The 21,296-nt window shown below is 29.8% G+C and overlaps 1 protein-coding gene across 1 annotated transcript; it reads right to left on the reverse strand.

Moving 5' to 3' along the window:
* Positions 1–19,391: 19,391 nt before the first annotated feature.
* Positions 19,392–19,790, reverse strand: BDCG_06266 (uncharacterized protein; the record flags this gene model as incomplete). The annotated part of the gene is made up of 1 exon (XM_045421999.1): positions 19,392–19,790. One exon carries the CDS (start codon positions 19,788–19,790, stop codon positions 19,392–19,394), a length of 399 nt encoding a protein of 132 aa, XP_045277736.1.
* Positions 19,791–21,296: the final 1,506 nt, after the last annotated feature.

Here is a 21,296-nt window from a genome sequence, read left to right on the forward strand (position 1 = left end):
ATATTTGATAAATTAATATATTCACATCTTACTTACTGTGAGAGATGCAGTCTCTGAATCTATATAATACTATCTTAACATACAGTTTGCAGCAGCTTTGATATACTTAATAATGAATAAGTAAAAATTAATGTTTAACTGATAAATTTATATCTTAATTATCTCTTTCTAACTGTCATTCAATGCTTGATTCAGTGAAATTCTCATAGTTCTTGATTTCTTCTTATTGATTCTCTTATATAAGATAGTATATAAGACTTTGAATTCTTATAACAGAGATGTGATTTTTAATTTTAAATTACTTTTATATATGTTAACAGCTCTTTGCAACTGCTTCTTAGTGTAATTAGAAGATTTAGACATGATTATAATTAATAATGATTATTTAAAGATGAAGAATGAAGATATTGAAAATATTTTCTTTACAGTGTAGTTTTTCATATGCTGTGACACACTCACTACAGAGAGTGAGTAAGCATGGCACGGTTACAGTGTAAATGCAAACAATCTCAACAGAAAGCAGAAAACTTGACCTCACTAAGTGCGCCACTTGACCTCGTTATGTAAGCTGACCTCGCAAATGTGACCCGTGTCACTACTTAACCTCGCACAATACATCTTTTCTTGTAATGTGAAATCACTCTTTCTTTCTTAATTATTTATCATCAATTCTACAATTAATTTTTAATTGATTGTAGAATAATTCTTTTCTCTTATTATAATCTTTATATACAGAGAAGACTTTACTAATCTTATTAATAATTACAATTCTTCTTCTAATACTAAGATTGTTCTTGAATCTGATAATAAGATAAGTATTTACATAATTTACACTGAATTGATTATTAACTGATTTTCAATTGATTACTAATTGCTTAAATATACAGATTAAGTCTGTTCTTATCTCTTTAACTGATGTAACTGTTTATTCAATATATATTTTTAAAGTAGAGTATAGTTATAATCTGTCTGAGTATTCTAAGACTTATATACAAGAATATATATATATAATATTAACTAAGTCTTTAAATGTTGAGAAAATAACACAAATGATGAATAATGTAGATAATCTAAATCAATTCTCAATTAATTAATAATTAACTAATAATTGATTCAGATTCAGTATGAAAAAAGTTCTATTCACTTATTTAAAAAAATATATTACTCTTTTCTTCATTCTAGAGTAAAGAAGTACAAGTTTAAATATACTGATATTAAAGTCTGTTAATATTTAGATTAAAATTTATATTTTGTATCTTATAATGAGATTATAGAGAAAATATAAATAAATATTTAATAACTATAGAAGAGTATTCAGTTGATTAAGAATAATCAGAGAAAACATAATACTGTTAAATATAAATTAATTATTAATTGATTAAGAACTGATTGAAAGTTGATTGATAATTGATTTCTTAGTTTTACACAGATAATTCAAGTACTGTTTTAAAAAGAAACTTTCTATATATAATTTACAGAAATCTGTGTATCTGTCTTTTATTAACATGAGATTTCTGTATAATTTATTTAGCTCTTAATTAATTGATAACTGATTGCTAATCAATTAGCAGAATGTCACTGAATATTATACTTTATTTATTTCTTATATAAATTCTTTTAAGATAAATTATATTCATTACTTCTTTCAATCAGTATAAGAAGTTACACAGATAAACATTGAATTTCTTGAAAGAATCTTACAAGAAAATCTTTTTTTCATGAAGAAGAAATGTGAAGTTATGAAATAATTATGTGGTTCAGAAGAACATATAACTGTCAGATAATAACACAGCCGCTTCTGAACTACTAGTATACGAGTGTAAAGAGAGGTCATAGCGGTCACTAATTAATTTAGTATATAATATTATAATATATAAGAAGCCGGTGTACATCTGTAATTATATACTAGCTTAAGCAACCTTTGAATCACATCTGATAGCATGTCTAAAAACTGGTGAGAAGTGCAGACTTCTTCAGAGTGTGATAATTTCATCTATGAAGTAATTTATAGTTATTATATCAGTGTGATTCTAGAACATCTCAAAAGATAGTGTATGAAGAGTGATAAGTGAAAGAGCATCTGATTAATACTGCTTCACTTGTTGAGAGAAAACTTCACACTCAGATAAATGCCATGTATGAGACATGAATAGATGAGATGTGAGAAAGAGAATAAGAATGATGAACTAGATTCAAAGAAGTCTGCTTTCTACTCAAAAGAAGAATAAAAGAGAGAGATAATCATCACTGAAGTTATACAATGATAACAGAAATTATATAATGATATAGTGATATAATAATATAGTAATAGAATGATATAGTGATATAATGATACAGTGATATAATAATAGATATTATACAATTAATGAGAAATCACTGAAATGAATATCTTCTCTAGTTAATATAAACAACACTCTTCTCTGCTATCTGAACTGAAAGATATGCAGAATCTTTCAGAGAGTTTACTTAAAGTAGTAAGAAAAGTCGCTGAAATCACTGAACTGAAATCAAAGCTCTGTACACATATGAGAATTCTAAATAAGATTAAGATCTTGTGTATACAGTGACAGACTAAGACAGAAGTTAAATAACAATTAATATTCACTGTGAATCAAGCATTCACTATGAAGAGCTTCACTGACACAATCATCATCATTAATAAGAATAGAGAAAATCAGATCTTAGATCTGCAGTGAGAGATTGAATGTTTACACAGATAGATAACTATACTGAATCTGAAGATCTTACTATAATTGTTCACAATCTCTTCAGAAGTATACATATCATCAGAGATCACTGTGCAGAATGAGAATCTGAGTATAAGATATATCAAGCTGAGAGATCTGCTGAAGTTATCAAGCTTCAATGATGACTGAAAAAATAATGCTGTAATCAGCTAACTAAGTCAGATATAATTATATTATCAGATTAAATATAAACTCACAGACAGACAGTTAACAGAATTTTAACAAGTCTTAAGATCTACTACATTTCTACACAGAAAAGTAAAGTCATTATAAATAACTGATAAAAAGATAAATCTCACAGATCTGAAGTGATATTCATTCTTATAAATATGAAATGAGTTTTTCAAATGAATCTTATATAACTTTGAGAAAGTGAATATATGAGATAAGTGTTATAAATACTTCACTGAGTGTAAATAAGTGAGTAATCTTATATTATACTTCATACACTTCAGCTTATACTATCTTGTGTTGAATGAAGAACTTTTAATATCTTTCTATTTATAGATCTTCATTCATGATCTTACATCTGAGTTGAGAGTGAAATGAAAATACTTAATCTCATAATCAGACATGATAAAAGAAGTATATAACATTCTCATTGTATAAGAATAAGTGAGTCAATTATAACAGAAAATACTACAATCAAGTATATCTCAGTGAAGAATGAGTAATCAGACTTTTATAATACAAGTTATACACTCAGATATGATGAATCTAGATCTGAATACTATTACTAAAGCACTGAATTCTCTGAAAAAGAAATTCTCTGAGTGAAAATCTTGATATTATAAGTATCAAGCTTGCTTTAACTGCAGATGTCAAAATCATGATATAAAAGATTACACTCAGTGTACACAGTTAAGAGAAGCAAGAGAGTCAAAAAACTAGCAGAATCAGTGAGCTCAGAGACACTTGCTGATATTCTATAAAAAGTCTTCAAAATAAAAGAGATGTCTGTGTTAAATAATTCTCTGAATTCTGTGAATATAAAGAAGAAGCAGGCTTCTGAATAAGATATGAGTGAGAATGATAAAGTGAATACTTATCTCAATGTCTTGAGACCTGAAATATTAATGTATAAGAGATACTTGAGTAAGAATTGAGAGATAGCTGTAAAAGTATTAACAGACACAGAAGCTTCTATACAATATATTAATAATTATATAATCTGAAGATTGAAAGAAGTCTGCTGAGTGAAGAATCTCTGATATATAAGATTATCTGATAACTGATATTTAATATCATCTATAAGAGTAAGAGTTCTCTTACACTTCAGAGAATGATCTTGTTATATTTAAGTGTAAGAGCTGCAGAATGTGAAATACAATCTTATTCTCAGACTCAATTGATTTCAAAGATTCAATCTGCAGATTCAATGATGTACATATTATACACAGTTGACTGATAGAAAGAAAAAGGTTCATATAATTCTACTAACTGATATGAGAAGGACATTTAATGTCTCTGATATAGAAGAGTTAAATCTGCTTATATATTAATAAGTAAAGAGAATGATTTATAAGACCTTATCTGAAAGTATTCTGTATGTCATATGAGACTCAGAAGTGAAGAAAACTAAGATAAAAGATATGCAGAAGAATAACTGTATGAAGAAGCTTCTGAAGAAGTATAAAAAGATCTTCTGAACAGATCTTTCACTGAAATTACTGCTGAAACAAGGATTTGTATATGAGATTAACACAGAGAATGCAAAACCAGTCAATCAGAATGCATACTCTCTGTCACAAATGTATCTTGAAGAACAGAAGTATCAGATCACAGATCTTCTAGAATGTGATCTCATATAATTCTTATCAAGTACATGAGACTTTTCAGTTCTATTCATGAAAAAGACAGATGAGAAGTGACAGATATGTATTGATTATTAAGCACTCAATAAGCTTATAATCAAGAATGAATATTCACTGTCACAGATTCAATAATAGTTGAATATGATAAGAAATATCTGATATCTATTGAAGATTGATCTTCTCTCAGAATACTGACAGATTCACATAGACAAACTATTAGTTTCATGAACTATATTTAATATGCAATGAGAGAAGTTTGAATTTCTGATAATATTATTTAGTCTGATAAATGTATATATCATCTTTTAAATAATGATAAATACAATTCTTCATAAACAGAATGAAATCTTATACCTTGTATATCTTAATAACATTCTAGTCTTTTCAAACTCATACAATAAATATCTGAAGCATCTCAATGAAGTGCTTACAACTCTGACAGAGTATAAGCTCTATGTTAAATTAATTAAGTGTGTGTTTGAAACAGAAGAGTTGAAGTTTGTAGAACATGTAGTGAGTGATAACTGTATACACCTCATCTCAGAGAAATTGAATGTCATAGTGAATTGATCACAGCTGAGAAACATATATCATGTATAATAGTTTCTTAAGTTGATCTCATACTACTGCAGATTCATCAAGAATTTCACATGAATATCTGTATCACTCTTAGATCTTTTAAGAGAAACAGATGCAAATCTGTGAAAGAAGAAGTTTCATTCAATTATCTGAAATACTGTATGTGAAGAGGCTTTTCTCACACTGAGAAAATATATAATAACATTCTCAGTGCTTATTTAATCAGATTGTGATAAACCTTTCTACATCAAGACAGATATATCTGAATGAGTTATTGAAGACACTCTTCTACAGATGAGTAAGAACAGCAAGCTACACTCAGTGATGTATGATGATAGAAAACTATCAGGCACTGAGCTTAATTATTCAGTGTATGAAAAGAAATTACTAGTGATCAAGCACACACTGATGTTGTGAAATAGATATATTGATATTAAGTATACAACAACAGTGATCACAGATCATGAAAGCCTCATCTATCTATAATCAATAACAAAACCTTTCAAATGCTTAGTATATTGAATCTCAGAGTTTCAAGTGTATAATCTTCATATTAAATACTGAAAGAGATCAGATACTGTGATATCTGATACAATCAGTTACAGATCTGATTTCATGAATGAGAGTTCTGCAAATCAGACACAAGGAATGTTTGTATTAAACACACTGAGAAGATGCAAGGAATCAGAATGAGTGAACATCATGATCTCTTGCTTAAAGAATGACAAGATATCAGATAATAAGCATCTCATGAAAGTAGTAGAAGAGATGCTTTCAAACTTCAAGCTGAGAAAATTGAAAAACAATGTTATACTTTATCATAATCTAGAATACACAGAAGCTCTCTATCTAGAATCTTCATTTTAATGTGACTTGATGACTCACATGCATAAGAAATTCAGTCACTTAGAAAGCTCTGAACTTATAAATGTACTCAAATCAAGAGTATACTGATCAAGCATGACTGAGAACATTCAGATATACGCTCATGAGTGCCTGAATTACCAGATTATAAAAGAATCTAAGAAAGAATTAGAACATGAGAAAGTGCAATATCAGATAAAGTATATAATACAACTGTTCAAACAATGAGAGATGAATCTCATAGATATATTACTGCAGATGTCAAATGAAAATTGATGAATAATCACTGCTATTAATTACACTACTGACTGACTAGTCATAAAAGCAGTTTCAGAGACAACAGAGAAGATGATGATGAAGTTTCTATATAATGAGATCTATATCAACTATGAAATGCTGCATGAGATTCTAACTGATAACAGTGCAAATCTCATAGAAGAAGTGATGAGGCATTTCATAAGCCAGTTACAGACAAGACATTGTAGAACAACATCATATCATTCACAGACAAACAGAAAGATAAAATACTTGAATGAAATCTTGAGTAACATGCTGATAAAATATCTAGTGAGTAAGTCTATAAAATTATGAGATGAATATCTCGGTCAGGCACTATTAGTCACATGAATTCAGCAGTATGCAGTTATCAAGTGTTCATCATTCTATCTATTGTATGAATTGCATCCGCGCATTCTGAAGAATGCTTCAGAAAAGATGAGAAAGAAAATAATAGTCATAAATATGAAACCAAGATTGAAAGAGATCAGTCACACATGTATAAAAGCTAATGAGTTACTTCTGAACTGAGCAATTCAATCAAAAAGAATATGAGACTCACTTGTTAAGGAATCAAGTCTCAAGATGAGAATGTGAGTTCTTATACATAATGAGAGTTCTGAGAAGTTTCAACCTAGATGATTTGAGTCATATAAAATACTCAAATCACATTCTCTGAGAATGTATGCATTGAAAGAATCAGAGAAATGAGTCTTACACAACTTAATCAATGATTCATAACTTATGAAAGTAAAGATGCAAGACCTGAGTGAATTATAATTATTCACAGCACTATTATCAGTATTGAAAAAGAAGAGACTTATAATTGAAAAGCCTTATGAAGTAAGAGAAATCATAGATACTTATGAATCAGATAATCTCACTTATTTCAATCTTTTCATAATTATAAGAAAAGAGTGAGAAGAAATGAAGAAATCAGACAAACATCACACTTTAATAAGTAATGAGACTGTAGCTGATTGTATGATAATGCATCACAGACAGCAGATGCAACACAGTAAAGAGTGATCTCAGAGCAGCAGACTTGTATATAAGTCAGATTGCAGAAGAAAAAGAAATTCAGAGTTAGATTTAACTGTTTACATCAGTTCAATCACAGAGATTACAGAGAATGAACTATCTGAAATATCTGTGAATACATGAGATCAAGTCATCTCAATTTCTGAAGATACTCAGAGATTGAGTAAGATTAGTTTTAATAAGCTGTTTACTGTAGTGATCTGAGCAGGCAAAGAGAAACAGTATAATACATAAGACAGAATCACAAAAGATGAAAGCTGCTGAATCTAGTCACTGAACACTGTATCATATATAGACTGGCCGCTGAGACCATGAATTTCACATTTGATTCCATTTGGTCTGATCTCATACATTTCTTGGCGTGAATCCCGCTGGGACTAATCATTAAATAAACATGCAAAGTAACTATATATCAGATCTCAAAATGAAACCATGACTTGAAAAAAATAAGAAAGTGGTCCCATTTGGTCTCATTTAGTCCCATTCTTGGCATAAAGTTACTATTTTTAGACATTTTAAGGTTTTTTTTAGACTATTTTTAATTTTTTAAAAAGTAACGCTTTTTGGTAACGCTCAAATGAGATTTAAAGTCATTTAAAGCAATAAAAATAATTTAAATTGAGAAGTGGAAATCATGGTCTCATTTGGAAAATGTGATAAGAGTAGACAGTAAGTCCCACTGGGACAGTATGAGACTACTATCTAATGTTAGAACTGTGTAATGGAATCTGTCGAATTGACAATGAGACTATCAAAAATTCTGGTCCTGGTCTCAGACACGGTCACACAGTCAGTCTAATCATATAGAGATTGTGTAAGAGTAGTGACTAGCAGATAAAGAAAAAGTGTAAGAAAAGAGAAATGAATTAATCACTAACTGTAAGAGTCAGCTGCAAAAGATAAATGTTATCATACATAGACTGGCCGCCAGGACCATGAATTTCATGTTTGATTTCATTTGATCTGGTTCCATACATTTCTTGGCGTGAATCCCGCTGGGACTGGCTATCAAAAAAACAGGTAAAGTGACTATATATCAGATCTTAAAATGGAACCATGACTTGAAAAAAATGAGAAAGTGGTCCCATTTGGTCTCATTTAGTCCCATTCTTGGCATAAAGTTACTATTTTTAGACATTTTAAGGTTTTTTTTAGACTATTTTTAATTTTTTAAAAAGTAATGCTTTTTGGTAACACTCAAATGAGATTTAAAGTCATTTAAAGCAATAAAAATAATTTAAATTAAGAAGTGAAAATCATGGTCTCATTTGAAAAATGTGACAAGAGTAGACAGTAAGTCTCACTGAGACAGTATGAGACTACTATCTAATGTTAAAACCGTGTAATGGGATCAGTCGAATTGATAATGAGACTATCAAAAAATCTGGTCCTGGTCCCAGACACGGTCACACGGTCAGTCTAATTATACATAGTTCATTCATTTTCATACATCACACATTTAATCTATTTTCAACATCACATCATCTGAAAAATATCAAAAACAAAAGAAATCTCAAAACTTGAGATCTGCAAGAGATTCAAGAGCCGCAAGCTACTCTTACAACAATGCTGTGTATATCTTCAATTTCTCTACTGCTCTGTGTACAACATTAATATCATTTATCACAAGATTGACTGAAATGTCAATATAGAAATGCACACACATATGTGTAGAGAAATTGAAGAAGAGTACAGAATCTACAGAATCAGAAGTCAGAGTAGAGAAGACAGAGGCAGAAGAAACAGAAGAAGAAGAAGATGCAGAATTAGATAAATAACAGCAGAAGTCATCTGAGACTGAATGCTTATAACTCAGTGTGCACACAATCTTCTCTGCAGAGAAGAGAGAGAAAGTAACAGAAGAAGCTTAAGAGCAGAAGAGAGTAGTTTCAGTGATGTTATCATCTTTAATTAGAATGATCTCTGACACTGAAGCAACTAAAAATCATTGTTAGTATACAAAAATTACAAACTCAGAAGTGAGAACAGTTACTGAATGAACACTCACTGATCTTAGAGTTGTACATGTAATTACAACATGCATGAGACTTCTCAGAAAGAGAGAGAGAGATACAGAGAAATATAGAAAGTAGAATGCAGTATATAAACAGCTTATTTTCACAATGACATCTCAGACAGAGTATACAAGTCTCACACTCACAGATGTAAAAGAGTATAATATTCATATTTCTGTTTCTGAAAACATGAATATTCTTCATCTGTATCACAAAGTCAGATGACAGATATCAGAGAATAGACTGATACAGATCTATTATTCTGAAGAAATTTATTAGAGCAGATGTCTCTGTGATGTTGAACTTTATAGTTATGAAAAGCTTCTTGATATCTGTGAATATCACAACTTTATACACAGCAAAACTCATAACAATTTTCTCTAAGAACAGAAAAATCAGTATCAGAAAGAAAAGATGAAAAAGAAAAAAACTTATAATTTCAACACTGTTAAAGAGAGAGATAATTCTCTGATATAAATAAATAATTGCTTCACTATGAATATTTAAAATGAATGTAATAATCAGTATCTATGACTGAGCTTCAGATAGTCATGTTATACACTATCTTCATACAATAAATTATTCTAGAGGTCAGTAAGAAGAACAGAAGTGTACATACTGAGAAATGTAATTCATCAAGCCTACACAACATCTTCTTAAAACAGAGAGAGCTGGTAATGAAAGCAGACATAGCAAAACCAGAAGTGATAGAAGTGAGAATTGCAGGAACAGAGATAGCAGAAGCAAGAGAATCAGACATAGAGACAAGTGTAGAAGATTGAGAGAGAGCAGTAGAAGAAGAAGCAGTAGAAGAGATAGAGAGAAATGCAGAAGACTCAGCTATATATAACATGAGTAATTTCTTCATTATCACATTCTTCAAGTTCTCAATTAATAATTCAACATTGAGTTCACTATTATCAGCAGACATGAATCTGTCAATGTGTGAAGATTCTATATAAATAAAAACAACATATCAGCATCTGTATTCATGCAAAATTGTGCCAGAAAACATGATCAGAAACTCACTGAGAAGAGAAACAGTCAAGAGTGTACAAGAAGGTGAAGAGAGTGTATGAGAAGATGAAGAAGATGTGCCATTCATAATAATATGTTCTGACAATTGTTAGAAGATAAATAAGTTCTGATCATGTATATTTCACAACATGTTACACTTACTGCTAACAAACTGTCTGATATGAGCACTATGATGACACTTGTTATGAGAATGAGAAGTCATTGCCAGAAATGTATACAATGTGATAGATGAACAGATAGAAAGAGTTGAATAGAAAAAGAGATAGAAATCTTGAATGATTGTAATATTTAATGATGATAAAGAAGATGATTGAAGAATGAGAAAAGTTAGTGAATGAGTGATATAATATAGTGAAAGTTTCTTTGTAAGAGTGTACACAGAATGCTAGCTGAATCAGAAATAGATCACATGATTATAAAACACTAGTGACGAGCTAATTCGCATGAAGCTAGAGCATATGACATGGTCACATAAGTGTGACTGAATCTGGTGAAGAAGGATGTGATTTGAAAGAATGTATGACTGTCAGATAATAATGCAGCTGCTTCTGAACTACTAGTGTATGAGTGTAAAGAGAGGTCATAGCAGTCACTAATTAATTTAGTGTATAATATTACAATATATAAGAAGCTGGCGTACGCCTGTAATTGTACACTGGCTTAAGCAACCTTTGAATCACAATTAAGAAGTATAAGAAAGTTTTATAATAAGCAATTCTCAATTAATTCTCAATTGATTCTCAATTGATTGATAATTAATTATTAGAATTTGATTATTCTGCTGATTAAAGAATAATGTAGAAATTATCTTACAATGTTATTTTTCATATTATAATTTCAGTGAATTTAGTAAACTGTTCTTATATACTGTTTATCTCTCATGAAAATCATACACATTCTTCTTCTTCTCTTAACAAATCACCTGCAACAATTATGAACTGAATTCTCACCTTGATTTAAGAAATATAAGAATTAAATATGATATTATATAAGTTCTAATTGATTCTCAATTGTTTTTCAATTGATTGAATATTGATTGTTTTTAGTATTCTTTCTCAAAAGTCCTGCTTTACAGAAATTTTATAATAAGTATAATAGTCAGAGTCTGACTGAAATTCATATCAGTTTTATCAATATGAATTGATTTCAAGCTATACTATAACAACAATAACTATTGAGTTTTTCTACAGATCAAGATTATAATGAAGTTCTATTTCAACTAGATTAAAATTCAGCTTTGAAGATAGAATCAATTTTAAATCAATTCACAATCAGTTACTAATTGATTGTATATAGAACTATGTACAGAACATTCATCAGAATGAGAAAGATTTGATAATTATCTATATATTAAAAGAACAAGCAGCTCTTCTTCTTAGTCTTTCATCTTTTGAAGTTAATATATCATACAAACATATTAAATCTTCAAAAATAAATGAGATGATCTTTGCAATATATCTTTCTCAGTATGAAAAAAGTGAGTACTTTTTAAAGTATTTATTAATTAATTCACAACTGATTGATAATCAATTCATGATTAGTTATTATCTTATGTTGAATCTTTACAGAGCAGGAAAATTCTGAGAGATATTATCACTTATTTCAATAAACATTTGCAGTAGTATAAAAGCTGCAGAATTAATCTGTTTCTTTTAACTATCTATATAAATTGAGAATACAGACAATTATTATAAATATGTGTATAAAACAGATAACTGATAATTAATTAATATTCAATTAACAATCAATTGACAAATCTCTGCTAATCAATTCACTTAGGCCTAGTATAATATCTTACATCTATCAATTCTGAACATCAATTATTTAATTAACAACTGAAGAATATTCTTATCTTTTATTATATTCATTTTTTCCACAGTATTTTCAACATAGTGAGAACTCAGAATTGAGGTATCTCAGCTTGAAATTATATGACAAGTCTTTTGAATTGCAAATCTCAGAATGACTATATGAAATTATGCAATTTATTAATTTGTAAGTAATTCAAAAGTAATTGACAATCAATTACTAATTAATAGATAGAACATGAGTTGAAAAAAATTCAAAATTGAGCTATTTATAAAAAAAATGATATTATTACTTCTGAATTGAATAAATATTGTAGTTTGATATCTTGTGCAGTATATAATTCAGTTTGAAATCATATAAATGCTGCAGAGCAGACTCATAACAAGTTCTATGCTTTTAAAAGAGATTAAAGTCTTCTTCAGAGAGTACTGAGATGAGTGAAGTAGTTATTAATTATTTGATAATTAATTGTCAATTACTTATTAATCAATTCATTCATTAGTGATTGAAAACTGAATAAATGAAATATGCTTCAACACAAAGCTTACAGTAAACATGAAATTCATCATTTCTATTATACAGATACTATGAAGACTCATTATCAGTGTTATATTAAATAAGAAGATATATTGAATATAATACAATCAATTGTCAACTGACTGATAATTGATTAGAATCTCAGTGATGAAAACATGTCTGAGTTTTATATAATAATAAGATTATTGATTTGAATGATGATGACAGAGCTTCTGTCTCATCAGTTCAGATAATATCTTCATCATTGAGATTAAGATCTCAATCTTCATTACATTCAGTTATTTCATGAAGATCTATATCACAAACACAGAGATCAACTCTCAGATGTATAGAAGTCAGTTGTTAATTGATTATAAGATAATTAATAATTGATTCTGAATCAATTCTGAATTGATTTAAAGAACTTCAAGTCAAACTCTTCATTATATAGCATCTACAAATCTTACAGAATATATACAGAATACAGATTTAGAAAGAAGAAGACAGCTTCTTGTTATTAAAAGAGAGAAGTTAGAGCTTAAGAAGTTAAAAGAGAAGATGTGAGATTAAGAGCTGAAAAATGAAGAAAGAATAATTGAGCTTGAAGAGAGAAAGTTAAGACTGAGACAGTAGAATTAATTAAGAATTAATTCTATTTATTTTATAATATTCAGTATTTTTCTAGCTAAATTAATTAATAATTGATTTGAAATTAATTCACAATTGATTGAAAAATAAAATTCAATATTTTGAAAATTTAATATCTCAATTAATATTACTCATATAATAGTGGAAATAAATTTAAAATATTATATTTTTAATTTTTTATACTTTTTATTATAGAAGAATTTTTATATTTTTATATATATTAAATTAAATTAAAATTAAAAATATTATTAGATTAAAAGAGAAGTATAATTTAAATTAATTAAATATTGTAGCGTGCTTTCACTCTCTATTCAGCTCTAGCTTCTGCTTTATTTCTTGCTGTTTTCTGAAGCTTCTGCCTATCTTCTCTCTCTGCTCTTTTCTTCATATGTGATTACTTCTTCTATGAGAGCTTTTACTTCTTCTCTACAGAGTCTTCATTCTTTTCTTTATATACAATTACTTCTTCTATAAACAATAGTCTCAGAGTCAGATTAAAGAAGAAGTATGATTTAAATCAATTAAATATGAGGTTCTTATTCTCAACTGAGACAGGAACTAAATACTTAATAGACTTTCTATCAGAAACTAGAGCAGCTACAAGAAAATGACTGAATTCAGAAGTATCTGAATATGAAGAGGTGGAAATTGACTAGATATAGTCTGTTGAAACAGCTATACATCATCTTTTAATAATTTTGTTTTGTTATAGTCTCTCTTTACTGTACTTGTTTCCTTCTGTTCTTTTCTCTATCTATTTAATGTGTCTATCTTTAAGACTATGTTCTCTTTTCTTTTGTCATAATATTTTCAAATGGTTTCAAACTATCAGAAGGTGTTAAAATACTGCAATTTGTAAACAGTTTTTGTATTCTGGGCTGGAATTTTCTGATTTTGCATATTTGAAATTGATAAATGTATAATAGTTGACTCTATAGATATAGGAAAAACCCTGAGAACTAAAGATTCTCAGATAGATGTCATAGTCTCTGACTGCATACATCTATAATTGAAGAATAATAATAATAATAACTTCTTCTATAAGAGCATTCACTTCTTCTCTACAGAGTCTCTATTCTTCTCTTTATAGATGATCACTTCTTCTACAAGAGTTAATCTCTATAAAACAATCACTGTATATATAAGAGTGTATGCTCATCTCTTATCTTTTAGAGAATAAGATAAGTTTTTATTCTTATATCTGACTCTACATAGCAGTGTACACTACAATTTGATAGTATGTCTTGTTAAGAATCAAGTTCTTCTAGTCTCTTTAACTTTCACTTTACTCTTAATATATATAGTACTGGTGATTGAACTGAGCTGCAGACACTGAGAATTGACTAGCTGATAATCAGTCTGATTAGTTATTCTATCTTCTTTCAACACTGCAGCTAGTGATTGATCTAGCTTGTGATTATTCAGCTGTTCTATCTTCTTCAGTATCACAGCTAGTGATTGATCTGATCTGCAGTTATTTAAATCTATTTTATTCAATACTACAGCTGATGATAGATCTAGCTAATAATTATTTAAGTATCTTTCACTTCAGAATATCATAGCACTAGTAATTAATCTAGGTCATGATCACAGTCACAGTAAACTTATCTTCACACTCTTATATAACTTCATCAGCTCTGTCACAATAATAAAGCAGAATAGATGAATCACTTAGAGCAGCTCTCATCAGCTACTTCTCTTCACTGAACTGAATAAGCTTATCAGTAAAATTAAATAACTTATCTGTGAATTCACTGATGAATCTAACTCAGAACAAACTTACTTACAAGTAATGACTGAAAAGCATACTATTATAATTACAGAAGTCTGATAGAACACAGACAGACAGTATAAAAGTGTCAAAAGCTAAGTGATGCTGTACAATTATATCAAAGTAAAAGATATTTTTATAAGTGTATCAGTCAGATATTATAACAACATAAAAATGATTCTTAACTCTGCTTTAGTAGTAGAATGAAAGAATGTCATTGATCTCTGATTGCAGGCCTTCTGCACAGATGTCACAAAGAATACTAAGAAGAGAGATTCAATAGCTTCAAGCTTTTATAAATTTAATCATCAAAATCACACTTCTTCTGATAAAGCAGTAATACTAGATATAATTGAGAAGTTAGAACAGCTAGAAGCTCAACTGATCTAATAAGAGAGTAAGCTCAATGAATATAAATATCAGCTTGATCAGTGAAAGAAGCAGTTGAATAAGTGTATCACTCTCATTAATAAATATGTCAGCAAACTTCAAGAGAATCTCAAACAATTGACAGATGAAAGAAGTAGATTGATAAAAGTGTGAAATAGCTTTCATGCTGAGAAAGCTACACTCACTGCTCAAAGATAGAAGCTGAACTGTCATCAGCAGACAGACTGTTCAGCTCAGATTAACAGAACAGATATCAGAGCTGATAATTTTCTTAACAAGTCTGCATGATAATTAGATGCCTTCTTTAAGAAAGGCTTCAAATCATCTTCTAGAATCTGACAAACACTGACAATTTTACAGAGACTGTACAGTGCTGAAGACAGAACACACTGTTATAATCTAATAAGAGACAGAATTAATTTCCTCAGAGAAGTTAACACTGTACATTTTACTTATAACTCAGAGAGAAACTGAATGTGCAGAGATCAGACACTCATTCATAACAATCTTAATCTTCTGCTTGATAGTAGACTCTGTTTATCTGCATAAAGTGATGATAGATCAGTGAGATTACAGACTGATAATATCATACTATTCAACTCAGCAGAAACAGATATAATAGCATTTATCAGTCACTTGAAATTCATCATCACACAGGAGAGAGATGACACAGTTCTCTGTATATTCTCTCTGTGTCTGAAGAGTCAGGCATTGAAATGATATAACAGTCTGTCTATTAAAATGAGAAAGAATATGAATATCTCTCTCTCTATCATCATTGATAAGTTAAAACGCGAGTTTCAGCTATCAGAAGAGAAAGCTTGAATGAAAGCTCAAACTCTGTGTTTTTTCTTTAAGAAGTCAGATAAACTGTCTCTGATGTTATATATCTCATAGAAGATTAACTTACTGTGAGTTACTGCAATCTCTGATTCTGTTATAATAAAGAGACTCTTGTAGAAGAATTTAGAGTTCAATCTTTTCTTAATTACACTGCTCATTCTTATTAAACAATTGAACAACTTTCAATGATGAATTAAAGACAATGAGTTAGCTGTCTCATATGTCTGAACTGATCAGAAGACTTAATTTGCTGACTATATATATAGTTTCAGACATTTTGAACAGAATAATAATCACTATCTGTATCACATCTCTCTATTCAAGCAGACAGAAGCTACAAAGCTGTCTGTATCTACTGCAAAGACAGCAGTGATTCTCATAAGTGTCTTCACAATGAGTAAGTTGCTGATTCAGTATATAACAGAAGAAGAAAGATTACTGATATCTGTAGCAGAGTGCTATATCTGCAGAGACTCTCATTATACTAACTGCTGTCTTAAAAAAGAGAAGAACAGTGATTATCTGATGAATTAAGTTGCACTGAAAAGTATCAGAAAAGATGATAATAAGCTGCTGAATCTAGATCTCAGTCTAGATTTCAATAGTGAGTCAGAAAAATAATTAGTAAGATAGATACTGAGAGACTTATCTTATCTACAGACATTCTCTCAGATGATTATCAGAATATCTTTAATACTGATATATATGCAGTTACAGTGTGTAACATCTCTATAAGTGATGAAGAATATATTAGTAGACTACAGTATTTGTCTTATATCTTTCTCATTATTTCTGTCATTACATCACAAGATGATCTCTCTGTTTGTATGAATACAGATATAAATATATCACTTATCAATATAATAATAGTAAGTCTATTCTTCTCTTATTATCAACTGATCTCTATGCTACATGATCAATGTGTGAGCATTTAAGAAGTTGACTTGAAAGCTGATGAATCAAATCTATTCATAATAACAGATCTCATCTTAAGAGTGAATGATGATTCTCTTTTCATTGTTAAAGACAAATTTCACTTAGTGTGATATCTTGAATGTAATATAATCATAGCTAATGATATATTATTATCAGTGAAAGCAACTATCAACATTCACAGTGAGCTTGTTACATTTCACAGAAGATATTTCATAAATATCAAGATTATCAGAGACACTATCTGTGCGGGTAGATGCCTGTCAAACTCACAGCTGCCTCAGCAGTGAAAGAAGATTGTCATTTATACTGTTAATACTGATATCATTCATTATTCTGACTTGAAAGATTCCCTGTTTTCTATCTCATACATTAAATTACATTTGATGAATGCAGAAGATCAGAATAATCTGCTTCAAATTCTCATAGCAGACACTCTCACTGAGCAGATTTAAGCAAATGTATCAGATTACTGAGCAGCAGAAGATCAAGCAGTTATTCAAGCAATCATCAACTGACATTACAAACTATTTAACTTCAGTCTAGGTTTACTTTCAGACAAAACAATGTTAAGATATCACTGCAGTTCATTGATGAGAGCAACTTTTTCAGTCTGAAACAGAGACTCTATTCTCTGTCTTAAAGAGATTATAAAGCTGCTGATCAGATTCTGAACCTGCTTCTGTAAGATAGAAAAATTAAACATGTTTCTCTCAGAGATAGAAATCTCATTGCTTCATTCATCTTTGTAATCTGACTTAGAGAAAAGCTGAGAGTGATGATTGATTTGTGAAAAGTAAATACATACTTACTTCTCAATGCATATTCTCTATTAATATAATAAGATGTGTTGCAATCACTCAGCAGTTCTATAGTATTCTTATTCATGAATATTTATGAAGGCTTCTTTTAATAAGCAATTGAACAGAGTAATCATTTTAAAATCATGTTCATGACTCTGCACTGAGATCTTGAACATTTTATAGTTATTACAATGAGATTGATAATCTTGCCTGAGTTCTTTCAATAGTGTATAAAGAAGATTCTAGTGAAATTTCTATGACAATTTGTGTTAGTCTATGTAAACAATATCATTATCTTCTCTCACTTACTGAATGAATATCTTCATTATATACAGCAAGTCTTTGCAGCTCTTAAGATATCTGAGATAACAATGTCATTAACTAAATATCATTTCATGTATCTCTCAGTGCATTTGCTAAGTCACTATGTCAGCTAACTAGACATATTTACTTAAGAAGAGAAAATAGCTACTATCACTAATCTAGTGTTCTCTATAATACTCAGAGAACTAGAAGAAATCATCAGTCTCTTCAATTATTATTGTGATTTTATCAGCTTTTATGCAGATCAGATGAAAGTATTAGAGACTTTCAAGATTAAGTTACTATATAATGATTTAAAAATGAGTCAGAAAAAAGTATCATACACAGCTAAGATTAAGTTAATGAGATTTGAGAACTCACTGCAGTTTCACACTCTGCTCACAGAAGTCAGACATTTATTTAACATGATAAAGTAAGTCTTGATAAACACTCTCATTCAGATATATTCTGACTTTAAATATCTCTTTATATTGTATATGAACATCAGTAAGTAAAGAGATATCAGAATAGTTCTATATTAAGTTAAAATGAATAATATTGAAAGATCTATTCTATTTCTCTCTCACTGATTGAGTATGACTGAAAAGTGCTACTGAATAACTGAATTGAAGTGTCTTAAACTTATATGAGCTCTGCAGAAATTACTGCAGTATTTAAATAATAAGTTTACAGTTATCACAGATTATATCACTCTTATATCTGCTTTTCAGTTGTCAGTAATAGATTATCATAGTAATCAACTGATGAATTGAGTCTTAGTTCTAAGCTCATATCTTTCATGAATGATAATTCACTATTATAAGAACACTGTACATGTTAATACTAATACTCTATTCAGATTGTATTATCTAGATAATGATTCAGAAGAGATTTCTTCTGAAGAGTAGAAAAAAATTCATCAGATTATTATCAATCAGACAGATGAACTGATAACAGACATATCTTCAGTAAAGATATGTATGATTTCAACTACAGCAATATCAACACAGTCTCAGTATCAACCGCTCCACCACGAACTCGCTCGATTTTTCGAATAAGAACCCGCCGATAGATCCAGTGAAAAGCCCTCGATCATACAAGCATTCTGACCCCATCGCCGACCGCATACCCTGTGTGGTGGTGGAGTTATCCAGCCAAACGTGAACCGGACGTTGTTCGAAACTCCTGTGTGGGAGTATCCCCCATTCTCCCCTACCACACCACAACCCCGGGCCAAAGTGCCATACAAATTGTAAGGTGAAGAGACCTAGCCATATGCACCAATCTTCTCGATTTTGGAAGATCCCCGATCTGTAGTTGTGGAGATATCTGAGGAGCGACCTCCGCGAAAACCCTGTCCATCTTTGATGTTCCAAAACACCAACGCCAAGTCTCACCATTGTACCGCCCTTCCTAATCTGGCCCATCCCCAGCAGAAAAATACAAAAAGATACCTCGGCGATAATATCAAGCACATAACCAACAGCCACTTCTGAAGTGCAACCTCCGCGGTCTGTCTTCAGTGTATCTGAACATCAACGCCAAGTCTCGCCCTCGTACCACCCCTCTCAATCTGGCCCATCCCTGACAGAAAAGTACAAAAAGATACCTCAGCAACTGTACTCAATACATAATCAGCAGACATGACAACTATAAAATCAGTATACTTCAAGGTCTGACTGAGCCTTTGATCCCTGCACAGTGAGATATATTAAATCTTGTTTTAATACCTCAATATTCAATAGATTCTGCAAGGGATTGAGAACAGCAACACTAGGTTTCTATTGAATTTGAGAATTAACTCTATATTGATATAATCATTGACAAAGTCTTCTATTTTGAGATATAAATAACCAGTTCCTCTACATCTCACTGGCAATATTTATATTATTATATAGAAACAGACTTATATTCTCTATAATATCAAGACTCTGAAGAGAGAAAGTCTTGATAGAAGATATACAGTAGTGCATATCTTAGCAGTTTCTATCTCATTCTTCTGCAGCAGTTAATGCAAAAAAAAGATTTTAGAAATAGTTTTTTACTTCTCTTAAAAAAGTAAGGTGTTTTTCTCTGAGTTTTACACAATATTCTTACAAAGAATTAAAAACAGAGTTGTTTTCTGTTATAATTTCATATTCTTTTAAGTAAGAATTACTTTTTCAGTGGCTGAAGAGCTTTCATTAATACTTAATTCTTTTTTACACTCTTTATTAACTGATTTGAGTTGCACACCTGTTGTGTGAGAAGAATTGAATAATTTAGAATAAAATTGAATAGTTTTAATCAATTTCTCTTTAAAAAATTAATTTATTTTTTGTCAGTTTTTCTCTTAAAAACTGTCATATTATCTGATTTACTATCAATTGATATCATACTTTTCCTCACTGTATCTCAAGAAAGAGATTGTAAAGATTTTATTGATTTATCTTAAAAATCAATTTTAGTTTATTAGATTCTCTTCAAAAATCTAACCTAGTTACTGAACTAGTGTGAAAAAAATCAGGTGTTTTATACACAAAAGTCTGCGATTCTTCTTTTGAAATAGTCTGATCAACTTTTCAATTGAAAACAGACTTAGAAACCTCTTAATTGAAACAGTCTGACCAACTTTTCAATTCAAAAGAGTTTAATAAATATCTCAATTGAATTAGTCTGACCAACTTTTCATTGAGTAAGAACAATGAGTTCAAAAGTACACTCAGTTGATGTGAAAAAAGATGCTTTCTCAAATGCTATTCCTGAGATTGAAATTCTGAAGAGAAGAAAGAAAGAAGAGATAGAGAAATAACAAGTTCTTGAAATACAGAAACTTGAAAAAGCAAGTAAAATTCTTGAAAAGCAGTGTCTGAGTGAGATGAATGAAGAAGTTCTGTTAATTCTTCATGCTCAGACTAGATAACTAC

Source organism: Blastomyces dermatitidis (genome assembly GCF_000003525.1).
Source record: "Blastomyces dermatitidis ER-3 genomic scaffold supercont1.6, whole genome shotgun sequence".
Classification (NCBI taxonomy): domain Eukaryota; kingdom Fungi; phylum Ascomycota; class Eurotiomycetes; order Onygenales; family Ajellomycetaceae; genus Blastomyces; species Blastomyces dermatitidis.